Source organism: Dichotomopilus funicola, assembly GCF_033296635.1.
Source record: "Dichotomopilus funicola strain CBS 141.50 unplaced genomic scaffold C8A04scaffold_70, whole genome shotgun sequence".
Classification (NCBI taxonomy): domain Eukaryota; kingdom Fungi; phylum Ascomycota; class Sordariomycetes; order Sordariales; family Chaetomiaceae; genus Dichotomopilus; species Dichotomopilus funicola.
Window position 1 is genome coordinate 140,624 of NW_026944091.1, and position 21,866 is coordinate 162,489.

Consider the following 21,866-nt stretch of genomic DNA (forward strand, 5'->3'; position numbering starts at 1 on the left):
AGTTGTTTCTTTTCTCTTTTTCCAGTCGTAATTTCTTAAGGATCGGATCTGGCGTGGATGATGTCGGTCGGTCCCATTTCCCATTGTCTCCTTGCTCCTCGTTCCACGGCTTCTCTCCAATCTTTTATACTCTTCCCTTCTGTCGTTTCTCCTAGGGTGGCCGAGCCCCGGCTTTCGAATCCTGTCGACTCTTCCTAGGCGTACTTCCTCGTCGTCTTCAAGGATCGTTGTCGTCGGGAGCTGGGCGACCCTGAGGAATAGGGGGGGTTGATTCCGTGGGAGGTTTGAATCCGTGGGGGGGTGCCAAAGTCACACACACGTTGTGCCTCGACAACCCCTCCACAGATCAGATATGATGCCAACGAACCGGACCCTGAACCGGCGTTCGGGTTGGGGGGTTGAGCGAGCCAAGCTGCCTCTCGCGCTGTATCGGTCGAGTGAGTACGAGGGGTTTTGGGGTCTTAGCCCTTCATGCTTTTCCTGCTTCTCATTTCCTTTGCTTTGGTTCTCGTTTGGGTGGTTGTTCTTGATTTCCACGTCAGGGTTGTTGGGTTAGTGGGGTGGTGTTTTGGGTATGATGGGTATGACAATCTCAGGGGTGAAAAGGGGTGAAGTTGATGATTGATGGTTGGACGTGCAACGACCTCTTTTTCCCTTAGCCTCCATTTCGTCGTGCTTTTTCTCCCGTTATCTTCCGTTGTCGTTGCTCTCTTTGCTTATTTCCCCTGACGAAACTTCCTTCCTCCTATTGACCATGAATAACGACTTTCCCTTCTCTTCTCGGTTGCCGATGTGGTGAGGGTATCTGGGATTTCGGCGGGCTGACGACCCCGAAGGGCTTGAAGGGCTGGAATAGCCGGTGGGCGTCTCCTTCTTCTTTTCGTCTTCCTCTCGGCGTATTTTAGGGGAGTATGGTGTTGCTGTACTTTTCTTGTTCACGGACGGGATGTCTGCTAAGAAGAGAAAAGAAAGAAGGTTGGGGAGGGGGCGAGACAAGTGTGTGAGGAGTGCGGGGTGGAGAGACTGAGGAAGAGACAGCAGACGTTTGGCTTGCCTTGTTTTCTGCTTTGCCATTCAGGGATGAGGCCTGCTGAGACTTGATTGGAATGGTGGTGGAGGTGGAGGAAGCAACTTCTTTCATGCGAGTCCTCCCAAGTGGAGTTCAGCAAACCCATCGTTCGGTATCCGATTGTGATAACCGAATCAGGAGCAAGCCCGTTATCCTCTCAAGAGGGGTTAGCAGCTGTTTTCCTTTGGTGTTTGGGGAGTGTGTATCGGTGTTGAGGCGCTCTTGAGGTCGTGGAGGCGGGTTTTGGTGGGGAAAATGACTCAGTCGGTGGGCGGCAGCACGTCTTTCGATTCTCATGTACCCATAGTTGATCGCCTTCGTTTCCTGGTTTGTTGGTGGTGGCTTTTGTCTAGCTTAATGATTAACGTCAAGTCTTGTCTTCTATTGCCGTGTCAAGTCGGTCCTATCTGTGAATGTATTAGGGGTAAGCAAGATCAAGGCCCAGAAGTCGTGCTTGCAAATAGACGTCCTAGCATTCATCCCATCAAAAACAACAAAGCCCCGCTGTTTGCTGTCGTCTTTTGACATATGGAAGAATGGTGTTCCGCTGAAAGGAGTTCCGTTAAGACAACTACACCCTCGTTTGCGGAAGAAGAGCGTGGAGAAAAGACGGCGGCTGGCAAAGGGGATGATAGCCAGAAGCCATGACTATTGTGCCCCCAAGCCGGTGGATACGCCCAAGGTCTCGTGTAATGACTGAAGTCTCATAGGTTGTACCGTGTTTGCCCGCTTCCGCGTTGCATATGCCGACACGTGGCGCAATAACCGGACGGAGGGAATTATCAAAGAAGGCAGCTGCCCGGCTTGGGTGCAGGCCGTTTTCAAGATGGTGGTCTGCGAAGTAAGGGTAGCAATTTGAAAAGAGAGAATGGGAAAGGGGGAATGCATCGCGGGTGGACGGATGTTTTGTTTGCTGAGCACCGGAGACACTGTCGGCGAAGCTGCAAGCCGCCCGTTTTGTTCTCACTCTGATGTACAACAGACAGCACTACCGCTTAGCGATTGGGCCGGACAAAACTCGGTCGGGTAAGTTACATTGCGGAGGCGAAGTGTGTCGAGATGGCTTGTTAGTGTAAGTGACCACAACCGTTGTACTGCTCGAACCAGCTCCGGGTAACCGTTTGTCCCCCCTGGTGAAACGATAAGTAACGCTCGGAGCCAAGGGTGTGCGTAATGAAAGAGATTCATGAGTAGCTTTGACGAGGTGAAGTAAAGATGGGGTCCCTCGGCCATCATTTTGCAAGAAGGCAGAAGAAGGGAGCGGGAAATGGCAAAAGCAACCTTCTAAGACCAAACGGGGAAGTCAGTGATTGGGAGGCGTACATAGATTATATGGCTGCTTTGCCCCAGCCGTACTTCGGCCACTCCGTGGCCGCAACGGCCGCTCGCCTATGCCGCATTGCTTGCTTGATGCGTTGCTCATCCGTCTCGTCTTTGTCTTGCCGTCCTGGGAGTCAGCTGGGAGGTGGTACTGGAGACGGCCGGGCCAATGGACGGGTACCAAGACACGACAGTCGTTAGGCGGTTAGACGAGCAGTGCGCGGGATCTACCATTGACAGCATTTCCGGCTCAATGGGCGAGCCGCCGACATTGATGCCGATGCAACTGCAGATCAAGAAAGTTCGTTTGAGACGGTGTCCGGTGCTCGGTTCCAGATTCCGGAGTTGGGCTCCCTTCTGGAAGAAAATTGGCGCGCGCTTGAAATGAAGTCAGGACCGTTGACAATCCCGGGTAATGGCGTAGTCGAGGTTGTGGCGTCCGTGTTTGTGTGGTGCCGCTGCGGGCGGTCTGCCGTGTCATCCAGCGAGTTCCTCATCGGCGTGCGAGTGAGACGAGTGAGCGTGAAGATGAGAGCGTAAGTGCCAGGCCCGGTGAGAGAGGGAGAAGAAGAGGTAAAGGAGGAAGTTCCGATATGACGCATGGTGATAGCCTGGTCTGTACTCCGCATGAGTAGCAGTCTGTTGTCCTTGACGGGTGCCTCGGGGACCGCTCTTCGAGAAGCCAAGGGGAGGAAGGCCGAGCGAGCTGGTTAAGAATGCAACCTCGTTTGAGTCTCGTACGCAACACTGCTGTGCATGGCGCGTAGTGCGGGAGGTGGCCTGGAGGTCTATCCACCTCCATTGGAGTAAAGGCAAAGTTCCCATCCAACGGAACAGCTCCCTCTCCACTCAAACCGCGCATCGATCAACGCCGAGACGTCATCACATGGTCGGCGGTCTTTTCGGCACATGTGTGCAGTCCTTCGCAGTCTTTTAAAGCTGATCAAAACGCTTGCTCGTCCTCGTCCAACTCCAAGATCAAAGCGCCTCGGGGACCAAACATGTTCCAAACGGGCCACCCACATGCCACCCACATGCCATTAGCGCCGGCTGGCAATGATTCCTTGACTCCGTGATTGGCGGAAATCGGTGGCCGTGTTGCAAGCGCTGCGGCGGTGATCTCGAGGAAGGCTGCTGGGGTGGGGAGCTGGGATAAGCTCTTGAGGTTTTTGGTGAATTTGTGCGCGGTGCCCCGCTGGAGCCCCGTTGCCCAGTGCTGGAAAGGGAAGGGGCAACCTCCAAAAGGTAGTTGTGAGGTCTGGTGTTTCCCAAAAGGAAGGTTTAAGAGACCGAATACGAAATCACTTTTGCTCTCTCTTCGCGGGGGGTTTCCGTTCTTTTAACTTTTTGCCATAACTTTGACCCTTTTACATTGGCCATGCCCCAACGCTTAGATGTTGTCATTGATCGTCGGATGAAAGCCACGAGCTCCCTTGCAACGTCCCTGGCACGGCCTGGAACAGGGGCCTGTGGCCCAGGCCACTGCACGCCCAGAGCTTGTCTCTTTTCGAAATCTTGGCATCGGATTCAACAACATCATTCGGCACTGATTGAAGGAACAAGCATTGTTCAATCGAAACCGATTTCTAAAAACGTCCCCAAAGACTCGGCCGACTGATACTCAACACACAAGACTGGACGGAGGCGCGATATCGGAGCTCTGCTGGTGGATTCAATAAACAACCGGGTCGGCCAGGAAACAACAAAATGCGCGCTACGGGTGTCGTCATCGCCGTGCTCGCCGGGCACGCCCTCGGGCACGGAGACCACAAGACCGGGTCGCACAAGCCACCGGTCGATGAGAACGCAAGCTGGATGCAAAAGCACATGGCCGGTATGATCTAGCGTCCTTGCATCGTGCGCCGTTTCGGACGGAGACGGAAAACAAAAACATGCGAGGGAAGAGGTTCGAGAGAGGAAAACGCAAAAGGGGCATATCGCTGACCCTTTCGTCCTTGATCCATTGGCTCGCCAACAGAAGAACACCACGCCGACGGCTTCGACGCAGCCTCCTTCTTTTCGCTCCACGACTTCAACGGCGACGGTAGCTGGGAGCGCGACGAGATCCTGCGCACCTACGGACTGATGGACGAGTCAAACAAGGACGTCCCTGGGGTACGCAAAGCCGAAATCGTGCGCGACATCATGGCGCTCTTTGACGCCAACCACGACGGTCTCATTAGCCGCGATGAGTTCGTGAAAGCTATCGATGTCCAGGGCAAAACCTTGCCTGACATGGGCACTGGGCCAGGGCATCATGGTGATGACGAGTACGAATATGAGATTCACCATTGGGAGAAGTGAGTAAATTGCCTATTATTAGGAAGGGGAGAAAGAAGGGAAAACGACACAGACATAAATGCTGATTGGCCCGTCCAGATACCACGATGAAAACACCAAGCTGGAGGACCTCACGCACCCCGAAGATATTGAACACTTCAAGAAGCACGAGCAGATGGAAGAGGAGGAAGAACGACTGGAGCAGCTCAACAAGCAGAGCATTATCGAGGCGAACATTCCTTCTAAATTCCGGCGTGAGTAAGGGGGCGCCAGGAGAGAGTGCCAAGGTGACGACACACAGACACATATTCAGATACACGCATGTGAACGCTATATACGTAATGATAATGATTCGACATACCCATGCCCATGCCCCGGCGGCGGCATACATAGCACAGACAACGACAGGCGAGATTTAAGGGGGTATGTATCAATCCCCGATATTAGCACGATCGACAATACGGACATCAAACACGCAATGCCACACACCCGGCGCGTACGTCTTGACCAGCTCGACATGTTCCACCAAAGCCTTGCTTCCCTGCTGCGCACTTTCTCGCTGCTCTCCAGCCCACGAATCAAATAACACTTGTAGCTCCCTCTTCCTCTTTTCGATGTCTGCCACCCCAACATTCTCGTGGAGATGTAGCCAACTCCCGGGCAGTGTCGTCGACGACAACCTCCCACCACTTGTATGACTAACAGTAGCCATTTCCCATGCATCATGCCATACAGGTTGGCTGGTGGGTAGAAAACCACAATTGACGTGGACAACCTCTATGGTGCCTCCAGGCGCATAACCGCCGTGATGATCCTGGCCACCAAGAAACGGGCGTATCCTCTCCAACGCACGCCGATTATCCTCAAGAAACACAATTATCTGCTCTGGCCCTGCCAGGATCGCGGCCATGTCCACTTCATCCCCTCCCCCAACCTCGGCTAATTCTTTCCTATCCCCATTGCTATCCTCCCCCTCACTTGGACTTGGACGATCCACTAGTGAAGGTGAAGAAGATGGAGGTGAAACAACCCGCACCGAAAACCCATTCGCCTCTGCACCGCGTCTCAGCCCTTCCACGCTCCACGCGTTGAGTTCCCAGCAAAGCACTCGCAGGCCGAGGGCCGCGTAGGAGAAGACGAAGTAGCCGATGCCGGCGTAGAGGTCGATGGCGTATTTGCCGCGGAGGGCAGTGTTGGTGGCGGCGGCGGCGGTGGTTTTAGTAGTAGTGGCGGTGTTCTGATGGAAGGACAGGAGTCGGGCTTTTTCTTTGATGTTACCCCGGCTGAACATGGTGTGGAGGGGGGTCCAGGTTTGGATGAGGCCGTTTTGTTTGGCGGAGACCCAGAGGGTGGCGTTGAAGTTGGGGTCGGAGGGGTGGGTTGTTGTTGTTGATGATGACGGTGAAGATGTGGTAAGGGGGCCGAAGGAGCCGTAGAGGGGGTGGAGGTTGGTTGGGGACCGAAGAAGGTTTTCCGTTTCTTGGTGTTGTTGGTTTGCGATTAATTCATTGTTGTCGTCATTGCTGGTACCGAAGGTGTTGTTATGCAAGGGGATACCCTCGTTCACTGCTAGGTGGGTTAATGGCGGTTTCGGAGCGGGCGGTGATATCCCACGGAGGATGGCCGTCCAAAGCTCGTCTTTCTGAGCGGACGTGGCTGTCGACAATAGAGTGGGCCATGGGTGGTTGCTGAAACTACCGCTGGGTAGTAGGACCATGGGCTCGTAGACAACCCAGCGTTTTGGGGCACCAGAGAGGAGGGTTTGTTTTATGTCATTGGCGTCATTGGTAGTGGTGCTGGTGACAAGGTCGATGAGGTCGGTTGGGAGGAAGTCTAGCCATGAGCTGACGGCGGCCTGGACGGGGTTCTGTTTTGGTTTTGGAGGCCGGCCCATGATTCTTTCAGGACGCTTTGCGAAAAGAAAAGGTTATAAGTGACAGTGATTAAAACATTTATATGGTAAGATCTTGCGGGTAGTGATGTGAGATCTAAATAGTGGGGCATTCTATGCGAAAAGGTGAACGACATCTCATTTTATTAAGAACTCACTTTCAAGTTGAGACTGTGCGGCAGACGCACGTTTATAAGGCCGTTCTCGGATGGACCTCCTCATTCACAAGCCCGGTTAGCTCAGCTGGTTAGAGCGTCGTACTAATACCGGTCCCACCCGTATATGGTATGCGAAGGTCAACAGTTCAATCCTGTTACTGGGCATTGCGATATCTTTTGGCTGGTTTCCATTCACATTTTTTTCGATTACCAAACTCCTTGTCTCTTCCCAACACTGATATTGGAGTGGTAATCTTCTTTTGTCAACTCATCTTTTCGGCTATTGCTGTGAAAAAACCTACCGAGCGTCCCGTCTGAAGGAGGTCCACTTGTTAGTGACTCCTGCCATTATGGATGCCTCAACCCGCCCACAGCATCACCCTTTCCTTCCATCCTGCCTTCCCGACCTAAAAACATCCACCTACAATTTCATAAATCGGTGCTGAGCAGTTCCTTCCGATCGCCCCCCACCGAAAAATGCTTGACCTTCCGGATGGCGCATTGGGGGGGCCGTGGGCGTCAATAGAGTACACCACGAAATCTCGGCCCCCGGGTTCGAACCCAGGGGTATCACCCAAAACAAAACTCATGGGGTTTTCGTAGCCGCCCATCATGCCCCTTGATTGGGGAGATGAGTGGGTGGTGAGATTTTTGACGAGTTCTTTTTCTGACTCTTTTTCTTCGTCACATAATCGTCATACCTACTCAGATTTACCGCACCATGTCATCTTAACGCTGGCGTTTCGTTTTTGGAAGAACATGGCATTGGGTACTATAACCAACATTGTTCCGAGCACCCTCTATAAACATAGTGACAGTGCCCTCGCTCTCGGGATGAGTTTGGCTGTCTCATTTTCTCCTCATAGAGTTTTCGGTCTTGAGTTGGCCGTTTGGGGTAATTATTGACGAGCGCATTGATACCGGGTGGAAAGTTCGGGAAGGGGGCCAACAGCCGCCAGGTGGCCCATTCGAGAGAGAGTCGCTGGGGACCTTTTTGTCTGTTGGTAGTGATCACGTTCCAGTTGTTTGCCGTTGGTGATATCTTCGTATGACGAAGCTGGTATGTTGCGGTATTCTTGAGGCAACTGGTGGCATGGGCTGAATGCGGCTCCGTTTTTAGAAAGTATAGGTCTTAGACGGCCAGATATTTTATGATTGTCACCACCAGAACAAATCGCATACATGAAATAGGCCCCAAGTCGCAATATTGCTGGGTTCAAGTAGGAGTTCCATGAGAAACTTTGTGATTAACAGTGGTTTCAAGTTGGGTCGGTGGCGGGCGCATTGGGCGTCTGTTAGGGGCATGTACCCAAACTCGGACGCTATAGACTACATTACTGTTGGCAATTAGCAACCGAAGTTCGGAACCGTCAATATGCGTCAAGACAAAGAGAAAATGATCGGGCTTCGAGGAAACCCCGGGCGGCCCGGTAAGTTATTGGTGTGGTGTCAAAGAACGCATCCCGGCCTGTGGAATTCGCGAGTTGCAGGACGGGCAACTAAAATTTAACTGGGGTGCTTCGCTCCTGCTTCCACAACCACGTATCATCCGTCACCCGCCAACGTCCATCCCACGACATATGATCCGAAACTTCCTGTTTCTCACGAAACGGGTCAAGTTTGCCCAGTACTGGCGATCCACCATGTCGACCAGCACATTCGTAACCAAAGGCGTGCGCGTGGCTATTGAGGGCTGTGTATGCAATTATGACCTTTTTTGCTCCTTTGTCCTATCACAGCTCAGACCCTAACCCGCTAACTCGAGCTTAGGGCCACGGCACCCTCAACGCCATCTACGCCGGTGTCAAGAAATCGTGCGAGGAACGCGGTTGGGATGGCGTCGATTTGCTCATCATCGGCGGTGACTTTCAGGCCGTCCGCAATGCCGCCGACCTAAACGCCATGGCTGTACCCGCCAAGTACCGCGAGCTGGGAGACTTTCACGAGTACTATAAAGGTACCCGCAAGGCTCCCTATCTGACTATTTTCATCGCCGGGAACCATGAGGCATCTTCCCATCTCTGGGAGCTGTACTACGGTGGCTGGGTGGCACCTAATATTTACTATATGGGCGCCGCCAACGTTCTTCGTTTGGGACCCCTGCGGATAATGGGTATGAGTGGTATCTGGAAGGGATTCGACTACCGCAAGCCACACCACGAGCGGCTGCCCTTCAACGCCGAGGACGTGAGGAGCTTTTACCATGTGCGCGAGATCGACGTGCGCAAGCTACTGCAGCTGCGTACTCAGGTGGACGTTGGCCTCAGCCACGACTGGCCGCGGGCCATTGAAAAGCACGGAAACAGCCAGCGCCTGTTCAAGATGAAGCCTGATTTTGAGCGGGAATCGTACGACGGGTCGCTGGGGAACCCGGCTGCCGAATACGTGCTTAACAGACTGAGGCCGCCTTATTGGTTCTCTGCCCACTTGCACTGCAAATTTGCCGCCATCAAGGAGTTTCCGCCGGCGCAGGCCGGGCCGAGCAAGGTTCCTGAGTCGGAGCCTGAGCCCGAATCTGAACCAGCGCCGGTCCCCCCGCTAGAAGTTGCCTTCAACCCGGATGAAATAGACCTTGACGTCGACGATGGAGACGACTACCCGGTGGCCACAGCCAAAGCAGCAGCCACCACCGGAACTGGCCCAGAAACTCAGCAAACTAGCGAGCCCACCGCCACTACAACCCCCGAAACCGGACCTGCTGCTGCAACTGCCGAGACAGGAACTGACGATACCGAAGCCCTCCGTGCTCAGCTCCCCGAAGCCTTCGCCCGGCGTGCCGTCACGACCACAACCCACCCCCGCACCGTCCCCGGCCAGCCCGTTCCCGAGACTATCACTAACACGACAACCCGCTTCCTCGCCCTTGACAAGTGCCTTCCCGGCCGCAAATTCCTCCAAGTCATGGAAATTTCCCCTTATGAGGCAGGCCAGGCCCCCCCCCAGTCCCCATCTCCGTCCAAGTCAGCATCCAAATCCAAATCCCGCTCTCGCTCTCGCTCTCGCTCTCCCAACCATCGTCTCCAACTCCAATACGACCCCGAATGGCTCTCCATCATCCGTGCCTTCCACCCCCTCATCACCATCGGTGACCGCACCGCCACCGTCCCCCCGGACGAAGGCGAAGCCGCGTACGCGCCCCTCATCGCCGAACACCGCGCCTGGGTTAACGAGCACATCGTTGATGCCGGCCGTTTGGAAGTCCCCGAGAATTTCGAGACGACCGCGCCCCCGCATCGGCCCGAGGTGGATCAGGAAGTCACCCAGGATTTGCCGCGGGAGTGGACGAATCCGCAGACGTCAACATTTTGTGAGTTGTTGGGGGTTGAGAATTTGTGGGATGCGAGTGAGGAGGAAAGGAAGGTGAGGCAGGAGTTGGGGCCGGCGCCCGTGGAGTCTCGTGGGGGTGGATATGGAGGAGGTAGGGGAGGGAGAGGAGGACGAGGTCGGGGGAGAGGTGGACGGGGTGGTGGGAGAGGGTGGGGAGGACGTGGTAGAGGGGGGCGTGGGAGATAGTCAACAGTCTGTGCATGTTAAGAACTACCCGCGAAGAGAGCTTCCGTGGCGACCGGAGCCAAAGGAAAAGATATTGTCAATGGAGAAATTATCATGAAGTGGGGGAGATATGATTACCACACTCTTCGATTAAGAACATGAAAATGACGTTTAGATCTTATCATGATGGACTAATCTCCTTCCTACAAACTACAAACAACACGAAAACAGTTGTAACGTGCGTGTGGAATATCTCCTCACTAATAAAGCTTAGACTCCACAGAAAGAGTTTCTGAGCCAAGCAGATCGTGGAGGATAATGTTTCAGTCTTCCATCTATTTTAGACGTCGTGCTCATGGGGGAGAAAAGAGCTAGACGCATATGCTAAGATGGGGGTCTGGGATAGGGGGAAAACGAAAACAATATCGCGGCGGGTAGACACGAGAGTGCAATGTCTGAGAGCTTGAGTTATCGGTAAGTTGTCAGTACCGAGTCAAATTTGCCCACGGAAGAAAAGAACTTCCTAAAAGGACGTGAGTAAATCATGCTTATTAGAACGCCTGCATGCCTATGCCCATGTCAAGTCGCGCCTTGTCATGATCCTTTGCGTGTCGTCCGCCCATGACCATACCATACCCATACCGTAAACGCCAGCGCAAAAAGCAGATTATCCCAAGGCAAACCGATCCTCTATGAATCGGGCCCAACTTCTGGGAGCCGGGCTTCAGCTCATGGCCCGTTGCTCCATCTCCTAACGTCCGTACCGCTCTCTCTAGCTCTCTGGCTCACACCGTCGTCCTCACCGCAGCTGTGGGTCCAAGTTCAGATAGTTGGCCGCCATCAACAATTCGAGGCACATCTCAACGGGGATCTCCATGTCCGGGACGTCCTCCTTTTCGCGGTTGCGGTACCAGTAGTTGAAGTAGTCCACGACTTTTTCGAGAATATGAGCACTGTTGATCGGGGAAAGAGGTGAGAAAAAATGGATACCAGGTTAGCAGAACAGTGCTATGGTAACTAGGCAGGGTTCTGACTGCCTCGCTCGCTTCGGGATCATAGAAGATAAAAATTGAATGGGGTTATCAGATCAAGTGTAGACGACACTCATGCAGTCCAATCTTCGGTTCCTTGAACGGTCCTCGTAGGAGGAACCCCGTCAGGGAAACGAGAGGTCTGTCGGTAATAACACAGTAATTGTGTTGTCATCATTGAAAAGCGAAGAAGGGAAAAAAATGAAGCAAGGAAAGAAATCGGGTAACGGCCGAGACGGGGAAGGCGACCAACCTGATTTCTGGGAAATTGCACCGGCCTGTTTGCGCCTCGACGAACGGGCCCCGGAGCATGCCTTTGATGGTTGGGCTGATCAGAGCCGCCTCGCGAAGGAGCACAAACTCGTAGCCGTCGCTCGAAACGAGCGTGATGTACTTGCTTTCCGCCATGATGTGGCGTTGGGTTGGGTGTTGGTGTGGTTGTGATGGAGTACGGCGTCGGGGGTGACGATAATGGAAGAGGAAGCTTCACTTGAAAAATCTCTGCTTGGCTGCCTGTCGGTTCCACCGAGAGGGCCAATCCGAGATAGCGGGGGAGGACTCCGGATTTATAAAGTCCGAGTTGCGGAATTACGGAAAATGGGGTTCGTTCACCAGGTTCTCAGGTCTCCTTCGGTGATGTCGGTGTTGGGACATGGAAGGAAAGCAGGGAGAGGATGAAAGAAACTGTGCGTCAGGTTCTTGGAAGCCGGAGCTCGCAAACCCGCCAAACAGGTTGGCGCAAAATGAGCGAAAATGAATGCCCCGGTTTTCAAGGGAGCAACGCCCTGAAAGTGCACTAGCCACTATAAACAAGGCAGCTGAAAACTCCACAGCGGGGTCTCGGTGGCAGTGACCGACGCGTGTAGGGCTGGCGCCTCGCAGTCAAGCCACTGTTGGGCCTTGGAGAAAAAGACCCTGAAAAACACAACCAAATATGTGAAAAATATGTAACAAAACTGAGGGATAAATCGGTCCTGCGATCTAGATGAAGTAATGTAATGAACAACCAACATCTGTCCGGAACCCCGCGTCGAACAAACAAAAAGAGCCCGGCTGCACTTGCCTTGGGAACTCGGCTGGGTTCCAGATTGCCTCCTGCAAGTGGGGCCCTGCCAATTTAAGCCCCGCGGTTGTGTCATCAATCGATCGGAGGAGCGGTTGCCCAGTCGACCGTTTACTTCCCGCAATCTGCTGCTGTTCGTTCCCCATCACCCACACCAGCGATCCCTTGTTGACCAACGCATCACTCGCAGAAAAAAAAGGCCACACCTCGACTCAACAAACTTGCATCACATTTTTTCTTGCATCACTGCGCATCGGAATTGATTCGAAAATCGAGAACCACGACACACCATCCCGGTCGGGGCGGGGCAGAACGAGCAACGACAGCATTTGCATTACAGCCGATTTCCGACATTTCCCTTTTTCTTTTCCTCCGTCTTTGACTTGACAAGGCAGCGCCTCCACTCTTCACTCCAATCATAAGGGAAAAGGGAAAGACAAAACAAACCCGAACAAATAATACAGCCGACCTACAAAGCGTCGGCGACAATAACAATACGGGATCACACGGCCATGGCGTCGTACCAATACCGTAACTCGACCTACCTGCACGAAAGAAGCGATAGCAACGCCTCAAGGCGGCCCGAGTCGCAGCGCCGGGACGCGCGCGGCACCCGATCCAGCGACGGCACTGTCAGTACGATGATGAGCACTACTAGCTCGACAGGCCGCGAATCAGCAGGAACCGCTATGACCGAAGGGCCAGCTTATTCCAAGAAAATTGTTGTGGTGGGCGATGGCGGCTGTGGCAAGACTTGCCTGCTCATCAGCTACAGCCAGGGGTATTTTCCAGAGGTATGTCTCTGATCTTGTCGCTGGTCTGGCGTTACGCATCAAGCCTCGTCCGGACACAATGACTAACGATTGTTGCTTCTTAGAAATACGTCCCAACCGTCTTCGAAAATTACATCACCTACCCAACACACCCCCCGACCGGTAAGACCGTGGAGCTGGCGCTCTGGGATACTGCCGGCCAAGAGGAGTACGACCGCCTGCGTCCGCTCTCGTACCCCGAAACCGACCTGATCTTTGTCTGCTTCGCCATCGACTGCCCGAACTCGCTGGAAAATGTCATGGATAAGGTACGTCGTCACATACTCAACCCTCACACAAAGCGGTGACCAAGAACTAACCAATCACAATCATAGTGGTACCCCGAAGTTCTGCACTTCTGCCCCTACACCCCGCTTATCCTCGTCGGCCTCAAGTCCGACTTACGCCACAAGAAGACATGTATCGAGATGCTCAAGACGCAGGGCCTCACTCCCGTCACAACCGACCAGGGCCTCGCCGTCGCTAAGAAGATGGGCGCCCAGTACATGGAGTGCAGCAGCAAGGAGATGAAGGGTGTTGAGGAGATCTTTGAACGCGCCATCCTGACCGTCGTGGCCAATGACCGGAAGGTGCTGGAGGCGGAGGCAGCTGCTTCAGCTACGTCGCCCGGTCATGGAGGAGGATTAGGGAGTGGTAGCGGTGGTGGGCTTGGCATTGGGCGTCGGGGCAGTTCTCATCTGAGCAGTTTCCATGGGGGTGGAAGCGGGAGTAAGAGTGGGATAACGTTTGGGAGTGATGGCGTGCAAATTCCGGTTGTTAAGAAAAAGAAGAGAAAGTGTGCGCTGGTCTAAGGGTGGGTGTGGAAGGGAAGGGTTTGGTGGGGAGAGGAGAAGAGGAGGGCCGTTGTTGATGTTGTTGTCGTCGTTGTTGTCGTCGTTGTTGTCGGAGGATGCCGAAAGGAGGTGGTGACCGACTCCTAGGAGAGGAGTATTGACGACTCTTACTGTCCAACTGCATACATGCATCATGATGCCGACACGACAGGCGCAGTTTGCAATTCTTGATTTCCCTTTATCTTTTCTACTTCCCCCCCACCCCAACTCCCCTTTTGGCCCCCTTTTTTTACTCTCTTATCTCTCTCTCAGCCAACCATCATGTTTTCTGTTTCCCTTAGTTATCAGATGCTGTTTTTCCCCTTTCACGTCACACACGACCTTTACCCGACGGCACTGGCGAGGGCATACAAAGCGGGCGACTGACATTATTTTGAGGGATTTTGCTATTACTACTCTTTGTTCACTTTTTATGTCATCGTCCGCTTCTACACTTCCCTTCTACTACGACTTATTGACGCAGAAGGTTGATAGGTTGATTGATGGACGAATGATTTGGATGTTGGTGTGGTGGAGGTGGTGTGAGCGAGGGATGTTGCGTGGTTTGGGCGATGCTATGCTATGCTATGCTATGGATGGATAACACGGGAAACAAGACAACACACAATGTATTGCTGGAGTATACAACATTCTCTTCTTGAAACTTTGTTATAGGGTTTTAGAAGGGATGTGATACCCATGAGGAATGTATGGATGGTGGGGGGTGGGGGCTAGGAGTTGTCATCGTCAGGTTGTTGTTGTTGTGGCGTGACGAATGACTTCCCCCCTCCCCCCTACCTTTTCTTTTTGTTGATTACGGATAGGGATAGGGAATACAAGAAACAAAGAATCTTCAAACTTGTGAACCGTAAATAGTGCTACAACGTGACGTGAAACGTGATGTCTTAATCTTCCGGATCTGTGGTTGTATTTTGTCGTTGTTGTTGGGTATCACTCATCCCCTCAGCTAGACAGGTTTGCTCTCTGCCTAACCGTCTCCTGTCGTAACATCTAGTTCCCACCAGCTGCCCCCTATCCACCCGCACCTTCATTCACTCCCTTCCCGTTTCACCTGATCCCCCTCATGCTGGTCCCTTTCCCCGTGATCCTCCTCTGTCTGCCCCTCGGTCTCCTCCTGTGGCTCATCCTTGGCCATGACGTTCTCGAACTGTGACCATAGTGCTTCTACCGATGAGAACTCGTTGCCCACCTGTAAACGTGTGCATGTACACAGACAGATATGGTTAGTATGAAGACATCAAACGCCAAACTTGTCTCACAAATGGTGCTATTATTATGGTTTCACAGCCTTGCGGATACATGTACATACCGCAATGACGGCCTCGAGTGACCGGTTGAGTTTGTTGATGTTGGCGAGCACGTGCTCGAAGTTCTGGAAAAGTGGCGTTTTCGTTCCGTCAGCCAATTAATCTATTTGATACGAGAGTAGTTTTGCTTTTTGTTTCGGGTCAAGTCTTTTTTTGTTTTTTGTTTTCGTTGGGCTTCCCCGCCTCCGTTTTGTTTTGTTTCGTTTCTCGTGCTTATTGCATACGTGCATGCAGATGAAGGCGGGCGGGCCAAGAGAGAAAGAAGTGTGTGTGAGATGGACGGGCTGGGTTGAGTGATGAACGGACCATGGCGATTTCCCCCATTAATTCCTCCCTTTGCTGCTCGAAATACGTCTTTTCCCTTGTCCCCGCTGTTGAGGTTGAGCGTTGGTGTTGTTGAGATGCCATATTGGTTCTTAAGATTTTAAACGAGCCGGTATTATGGAAGTTGAGGGATTCGAAGGGTGGTGCTGTTTAATTCATCCATGAGAAGTCGTGTTGGAGACGCGGGACACAATGCGGGACGGGTTCCACAACGTGTAAAGTGAACCCTAACCCTTAATGTTGCTGTAGCAACCCCTTGAACTCGACATCTTTAGTTTCTTTCCCGTCCGTCGGGACCAAAGAACTGTGGTGAACGTTCCTTGAATATTTGGAACAGAGAAAGAGTTAAGCCCAGACCCAATCGCATTCTCCTGGACCTGCAGCCGATGCAATGACGCAGATAAGCGAGCACAACGTTTACCCTATCTTGTTCATCCCTCCGTACCTGCTCAAGATGCAGTGACCGAAAGGCCGTAAGATGATGCTGTGCAACATTTGAAAGACAAGAGCAGGTGACGCAAAGCTCAAGTAAATTAGTTCTACCATGCTGAGCCGGTAGCCATATCCAGGGACCAGGGGTTCGGCGACTCGCTCCTGTTGTTCGGACTCCGTGCCTCTTCACTCAACGGCCCACAGACATGGAGATCTTTTCCCCTGGCCCTTGATTCTAATATGATAACAGCAGACAAATTTGATAAATATGAGAAGAATATGCTCCGTTGCCAGCCACTGACGAGAATGCTTGAAACATGGGCGGTAGGACCGAAACCACTACCACCTTTAGGGCATCTACAGCGATTGCCCCTCTTTCAGAAACCCTTTGTGGATATCCCCATATTGTATGCCCATCTGAGGCACTCCCAAGCCCCAGGTGTGCCAGAAACACAAGCGTATTCGGCCGGCCGCGTATCCTAACCATAGTCTGCATGCAGCATATCCTCGAGGCAATCAACCCCCATTTCGCGAGGCCCATATCTCCCATAACGCAGGATATGAGAACTCGGAAGTCTTCCCTCCCCACCACGCCCCAGGTCAGGCGCCGTCTATGGATGCTCTCGCACACAGCATGTACATACATCGTAACTTAGATGTCAAAGCGCTCGATTCAGCCTCATCATGTCTCTAGATTGATCGTCTTCCCAAATCTTGCGTATAGCTCCACCTTTAGCTGTGTCATTTCTTCCTGAATCGTGCCCTTCTTTTCCTCGAGCTCCTCAATCTCTTCTTCTAACTTCGTCGTCGATTTTCCGAGCAATTCCTGCGCCTGTTCGAGGGGGAGGTGAAAGAACGAGTCGCCGATCTTGTATCTGTTCTTGGGTTTAGTATGGTATGTTTGTTGCTTGATATGGGGTTCCGTGCTGGGCTGGGTCCTTACGGTACGGTCTCGTCCTCGTCGGCGAGCTCGAGCTCCGTTGTAATGTCGTCTAATTCTTCCTTCTCTTTCTGCGAACGGGAATAGTTAGCAGTGCGCCGGACCTCTACGTATTGGTGTGTTCCCGTACATTTTTTGTCTTGAGTTCGTCCTCTATTAACAACTCCCGTTGGTGCAGGCGGCTGAATTTGTTGATCTTGTCCTGGTCCTCGCGGCGCACCTCGACCTCGTCGCCCATCGCATCCTCCTCCTCCTTGGTTAACTACAGAGGGTAGTGTTAGTTATGCGTGATCGGAGTGCCAGAAAAGTGGTGTGAGAAGGAAACCCGACACGTACCATCCGTCTGCTCATCATCTTGACGGACTGTTTGAGGCCGGACGAAATATTGGCGGTTATGTCTGCTGAATTCGTAAAATGAAGCTCGCTACTTGGGCATCTTGTGACAGAGCTCCGCTCGTTTGGCGGGGCAGGTTTCCACAGTCCCACAGCTCCGACCCTAACCCTGGGAGCTCAAGAGCTGAGGGTGGGGGTGATGAAAGGCCGCGATTACAATTGGCCGTTTCCATCTCAAAGCTTGCTCTCAAGTCAACAAACCCCAGAGCCAGTGCATTCTAGACGAGATATGACCGCTCTTCAAACAACATCACCCCTTGAATCGTGATTTCACACTCTGTTAATTCAATTATACTGTGTCTTTACCGTTGTCAATCAGAATGCCTGGACAGAAGCTGTATCCCCGCGCGACGGTCAAGAAGATCGTCAAAGCTCACTCGAATTGCAACGTGAGCAAAAACGCGGATGTGCTGGTATAGTTAACCCAACTCCGACGCGTTGCTCTGAGATCGCGTCTGACAGAGATTGAATAGATGTTCCTCGACTATATGCTTTTTATGCAAACGTAAGGAGATACTTGAGAAAAAGACGGCGAAACGCGTCCGCTGATGTTGGCCTAGTCTCATGAAAGAAGCAACGATCGAGGCTAAACAGGGCGGAGAACGAGGTATCACCGCTCGGAGTGTGAAAAAGGTCACAGCGGTAAGCACTGATATCTTTCGAGATACTTAGTGGATGACAACTCATATGGTGTTTTACAGGACTCGCTCGCCAAATTCAGGGGATGAGAGATTCCAAATGAACGGCGAAAGAGATGGATATTCCGGCTGAAGCGAGCCACGCGCCAAATGCCGAGCCAGGTTGATCGAGACCACAGTTGGGTCGACGACCTTGGGCATTTGCTGCTGCACGCGGGGGCCAGTGCATGCAGTTCCGCGGCTCAAGGTGGGGACCAATCGAGGCCAACCAGCATGGGCCAGAGGCACGCGACACGACGACGATGCTGAGGCGTGGGGAGGGGCATCGAGGGGCATCGAGGGGCCTGATAGAGCGTTGATGCAAACAAACAAAAAGATATGAACTAGGGTTAGGCGGAATGTAGAATGAAAGCAACGCGCCCGGTGGAGGCTGAGTGTAATAGTCCTCCCTGCTGAGCTGACCTGCATCGTTTGCAGTGAATTTGAGCCCTTCAAGATGTTGTTCTAGTTGATTCTGTGCCTTTCTGCCTGGGCTTCGAACGGGCACCTGTCTCCCTTGGCGTTGCGGCCAATCGTGGGGCAGCGCGGCTCGAGTGGCCCGTGTTAATGACCGCAGCAGCAGCGCACAGCAACCCAAAGTAACCACTCCAGGCACCTCAAAAATTTCCAGAACCAATCTTCTCACAAACCCAACCGTTCGCAAATTCCAACCACACAGACATTAAATTTCCCCTCAAACCAGGCAATCCATTTTCGTTGCCAACGATTTCCCGTATTTTCGCCTCCACAACTCCCGCATCCTCTTGAGCGAGCCGACATTTCCTTGGGCGTTCGAAGCAAATAGCTACCTCGACCTTCAAGCCTCGATTTCGACCATCACGAAATCCACCTTAGCTCGCCACATCACCATGGCGGCTTCAGATGTTCAGAACTCCCCCGTCCCTACCGAGGCTAAGCTGGCTCGAAGGAAGAAGACGAAGGCGGACCGCACCGAGTCCCCCGCCCCCGCTGTTTCGACCACCGGTTCGGTTGCTGCGGGTGACGCCCAGGACGAGTCGGACAATGCCTACATCCGTGAGCTGCAGAAGTACGTTCGCCATAGACAATTTTTGTGCGCTTAGTAATTCTAACCGACCTCATAGGAGCATTCGTAATGTTACCAAGAAGATCGTAAGTTTCATTAACCCTAGCAATCGTCTCTCTCTCTCTTTCTCTGCCGATCATTACTAACCGCGTCCTGAAATAGACCAACACTGCCAAGATTGATGCCATCATCGCTGAAAACAGCAACAGGTCGCTCGACGACCTCGTCGCCTCCAAGGTGATCAACGCCGACCAGAAGGCCGCCCATCTCAAGAAGCCCGCTTTGCAGGCCCAACTGTTCCAGCTCGAGGAGCAGCTGTCTCAACACAAGAAGATCGATCAGGACTTCCGCACTAAGCTCGCCGAGCAGGAGAAGGCCCTGACGGAGAAGTTTGAGAAGGAGAAGGCCGACCTTGTTGCCGAGCTCGCCGACAAGTCCGATGCGACTGCCAACACTTCCCTCCACAGCAACCTTCTCATTCTCTCGCAGTTCCTCCGCCTTGCCGCGGCCCGCCGCGCGGAGGATGCCGACCCCTCGTCCGACGAGAACCTCGCGCTCGAGGGCGTCCTGCTGCAGATCTATTCTGGTGACGACAACGCTGTGTCTATCATGACGAAGCTGGTTGAAGGCGTGGACGAGCAGACCCGCAACACCGCTGGCGAGACCCTCCAGACGACCTGTAAGCCAACACCGCGTTCCCGGAAACGCCGTTGTATGCAAATGTACGAGACGTACTAACTTTTCCCAGTTGCCCAGGTTAAGCAAGCTGCCACTGCCTACGCTGCTTCGTTTGCCCAGACCGAGACAGTCACGCAACCCACCGAGACCGAGACTACCACCGAGCCTAAGGCGGAGACCCAGACCGACCCGACTGTCGCTAATGCCGGACTGACCGAGGTTGACGAAGGCACCGCTACCGCTCTGACCAACGGCCACAGCGATGAGGCCACGGCCAACGCCGCCCCCAACAACGCTGACGTCGCCGACGAGGCTGCCAACGCCGCGGGTGAGAGTCAATGGGATACCGGCAACGACCTGTCGGCCTCGCAGGAGTGGGTTGACGTCAAGGTCCCGCGCGAGTTGAGCGAGCTCGAGAGCAACCCGGCCGCCGCCACTTCAGCGGCTCCTTCGCAGTCCTGGGCTGATGATCACCCCGAGACGGAGGCTTCCCCGGCTGCGCCAACCGCGCCCGCGGACGATGGCTTCCAGTCAGTGCAGGGTCGCAACCGCGGCCATCGTGAAGGTGGCTACCGCGGTCGTGGAGGTTACCGTGGCCGTGGCGGCTTCCGTGGTGAGGGCCGTGGCCGTGGTCGTGGCGGTCCGCGCGGCGGTTATGCCCCTCGTGGCCGTGGTGGCCCGCGTGGTGGTGGCGAGGAGCACCAGCACTAAAGTCACCCGCTTCACCGCTTCACCGATCCACCATCCGTTCGCCATCCGTGCACTATCCATCCATCCTTCCATACATTCACTCTCTTTACCGTTCCCTTCAGGATTTGACACGGGCGCATGCATGGACTACGGGAACACAAAAGGAAGGCGTTTTTTTTCTCGCTTGATCTTGGTTCTCTGATCTGGTTTGTTGGTAGGGAAAGGGATACAGGCGGGGCAGGGCAGGGCAGGTGGGAGGTTCGGTCATCATTACACTCATCATTGTCGGGCGTTTTCGAAAAAAAGCGCAATGATTTTTTTTCTTCCTTGCACATGACATTTTGCGTCGCCGTCGTTTTGCTTTCGGGAGAGCGCCGCGCAACAGGATCGGGGGACGGCAGGTGGAAAGGTGGCTTTTCTCAAAAAAAGCAATGATTCTATGCGTGTACATTACTAGGTGGGATGGGGTATGGGGTATGGGGCGTACATTCTGGGCTCTTTCTTTCGTAACAGAGAGGCGGGGTATCGGTTGGCCATATTCCTGTGGAGATAAAGGGCGCCATGGAAGGGGTGGCGGTAATAACTCATGGTCCGAGGGCCTTACGGAACTGTGCGGGCCTCGATGGATTGGTCTGAATCAAACTCACGGGAGGAGGGGTTTGGGTGACTGGTTTGGGTTGGCGTTGGTGATGCGGGAGCCGGAGGGTCCTGCGAGAGAGTCTGGGCTATGATCAAATACTTGATCTCTACAACCTTCTGTTGGGTGGTATGTAAAGTAACTAGGGAGCCAAATTGATCAAATTAGGCCTATCTGCTGTGGTCAACGTGTGGTGGTGTGTTGGACTGTAAAATCACGGGAGCAACACAACTTCTCGATGGTGTTCTGAAAAGGGGGTCGCAGGTCTAATAGTTGACCAATTTGCCAAAAGATTTCTCCTTCCAATGGTTTTAGAATAATGGCACCAAACCTGAAATATTTACCCCCTCACCCCGTCAATAATGCCAAAGCACTCCAATCTAAGGACAAGCAACCCAGCACCCAACACCGAACCCACAAACCTATCCTTTTCCCGTCTCCTCAAGACCAGTGATCAACATCCACACAACCCCCCTCAAAACAACCTAAACAAACCCCCCAAACGCCGTCCCCAACACCTTCACCTTCACCTCCCCCGCATCATCCCCTCCTCCTCCTCTACTACCACCCCCCTCCACCCCAACCAACTTCACCCCTTCCCTCCTTAACAAACTCCTCTTCTCAGCCAACGTAATCCCCTCCCCATCCCGCCGCGCAATCTTCCCCTTAAACCCACCCAGCCCACCACCTGTTGCCACGACACGGTGGCTTTTTTTCCCCCCATCAAGCGTTAGCCGCCACCCTCATGAATCCTAAACAGCTGGGCACCGGGG

The 21,866-nt window shown here is 53.4% G+C and overlaps 9 protein-coding genes and 1 non-coding gene across 10 annotated transcripts; 6 read left to right on the forward strand and 4 right to left on the reverse strand.

Moving 5' to 3' along the window:
* Positions 1 to 4,096: 4,096 nt before the first annotated feature.
* On the forward strand, positions 4,097 to 4,931 carry C8A04DRAFT_14616 (uncharacterized protein; the record flags this gene model as incomplete). Its single annotated transcript, XM_062778168.1, has 3 exons — positions 4,097 to 4,223; positions 4,368 to 4,689; positions 4,769 to 4,931. 3 exons carry the CDS (start codon positions 4,097 to 4,099, stop codon positions 4,929 to 4,931), a joined length of 612 nt encoding a protein of 203 aa, XP_062634177.1.
* Positions 4,932 to 5,099: 168 nt separating this feature from the next.
* C8A04DRAFT_31679 (S-adenosyl-L-methionine-dependent methyltransferase) lies at positions 5,100 to 6,563 on the reverse strand (the record flags this gene model as incomplete). Its single annotated transcript, XM_062781835.1, has 1 exon — positions 5,100 to 6,563. The coding sequence occupies one exon, from the start codon at positions 6,561 to 6,563 to the stop codon at positions 5,100 to 5,102; it is 1,464 nt and encodes a 487-aa protein (XP_062634178.1).
* Positions 6,564 to 6,788: 225 nt separating this feature from the next.
* Positions 6,789 to 6,883, forward strand: C8A04DRAFT_t122. Its single transcript has one exon. It is a non-coding gene; the product is annotated as a tRNA-Ile (tRNA).
* Positions 6,884 to 8,361: 1,478 nt separating this feature from the next.
* On the forward strand, positions 8,362 to 10,231 carry C8A04DRAFT_14631 (lariat debranching enzyme, C-terminal domain-containing protein; the record flags this gene model as incomplete). Its single annotated transcript, XM_062778173.1, has 2 exons — positions 8,362 to 8,415; positions 8,489 to 10,231. The coding sequence occupies 2 exons, from the start codon at positions 8,362 to 8,364 to the stop codon at positions 10,229 to 10,231; spliced, it is 1,797 nt and encodes a 598-aa protein (XP_062634179.1).
* Positions 10,232 to 11,009: 778 nt separating this feature from the next.
* On the reverse strand, positions 11,010 to 11,649 carry C8A04DRAFT_39630 (BTB/POZ protein; the record flags this gene model as incomplete). The annotated part of the gene is made up of 2 exons (XM_062784656.1): positions 11,010 to 11,163; positions 11,495 to 11,649. The coding sequence occupies 2 exons, from the start codon at positions 11,647 to 11,649 to the stop codon at positions 11,010 to 11,012; spliced, it is 309 nt and encodes a 102-aa protein (XP_062634180.1).
* A 1,167-nt stretch (positions 11,650 to 12,816) lies between these two features.
* Positions 12,817 to 13,928, forward strand: C8A04DRAFT_31682 (P-loop containing nucleoside triphosphate hydrolase protein; the record flags this gene model as incomplete). The annotated part of the gene is made up of 3 exons (XM_062781836.1): positions 12,817 to 13,098; positions 13,182 to 13,385; positions 13,452 to 13,928. The coding sequence occupies 3 exons, from the start codon at positions 12,817 to 12,819 to the stop codon at positions 13,926 to 13,928; spliced, it is 963 nt and encodes a 320-aa protein (XP_062634181.1).
* A 1,069-nt stretch (positions 13,929 to 14,997) lies between these two features.
* On the reverse strand, positions 14,998 to 15,685 carry C8A04DRAFT_39632 (DASH complex subunit Dad1-domain-containing protein; the record flags this gene model as incomplete). Its single annotated transcript, XM_062784657.1, has 3 exons — positions 14,998 to 15,159; positions 15,280 to 15,342; positions 15,584 to 15,685. The coding sequence occupies 3 exons, from the start codon at positions 15,683 to 15,685 to the stop codon at positions 14,998 to 15,000; spliced, it is 327 nt and encodes a 108-aa protein (XP_062634182.1).
* A 1,030-nt stretch (positions 15,686 to 16,715) lies between these two features.
* C8A04DRAFT_39633 (Prefoldin subunit-domain-containing protein) lies at positions 16,716 to 17,327 on the reverse strand (the record flags this gene model as incomplete). Its single annotated transcript, XM_062784658.1, has 4 exons — positions 16,716 to 16,908; positions 16,977 to 17,044; positions 17,104 to 17,235; positions 17,310 to 17,327. 4 exons carry the CDS (start codon positions 17,325 to 17,327, stop codon positions 16,716 to 16,718), a joined length of 411 nt encoding a protein of 136 aa, XP_062634183.1.
* Positions 17,328 to 17,686: 359 nt separating this feature from the next.
* On the forward strand, positions 17,687 to 18,094 carry C8A04DRAFT_31685 (uncharacterized protein; the record flags this gene model as incomplete). Its single annotated transcript, XM_062781837.1, has 4 exons — positions 17,687 to 17,779; positions 17,840 to 17,871; positions 17,927 to 18,008; positions 18,068 to 18,094. 4 exons carry the CDS (start codon positions 17,687 to 17,689, stop codon positions 18,092 to 18,094), a joined length of 234 nt encoding a protein of 77 aa, XP_062634184.1.
* Positions 18,095 to 18,912: 818 nt separating this feature from the next.
* Positions 18,913 to 20,477, forward strand: C8A04DRAFT_31686 (uncharacterized protein; the record flags this gene model as incomplete). The annotated part of the gene is made up of 4 exons (XM_062781838.1): positions 18,913 to 19,091; positions 19,147 to 19,174; positions 19,251 to 19,767; positions 19,837 to 20,477. 4 exons carry the CDS (start codon positions 18,913 to 18,915, stop codon positions 20,475 to 20,477), a joined length of 1,365 nt encoding a protein of 454 aa, XP_062634185.1.
* Positions 20,478 to 21,866: the final 1,389 nt, after the last annotated feature.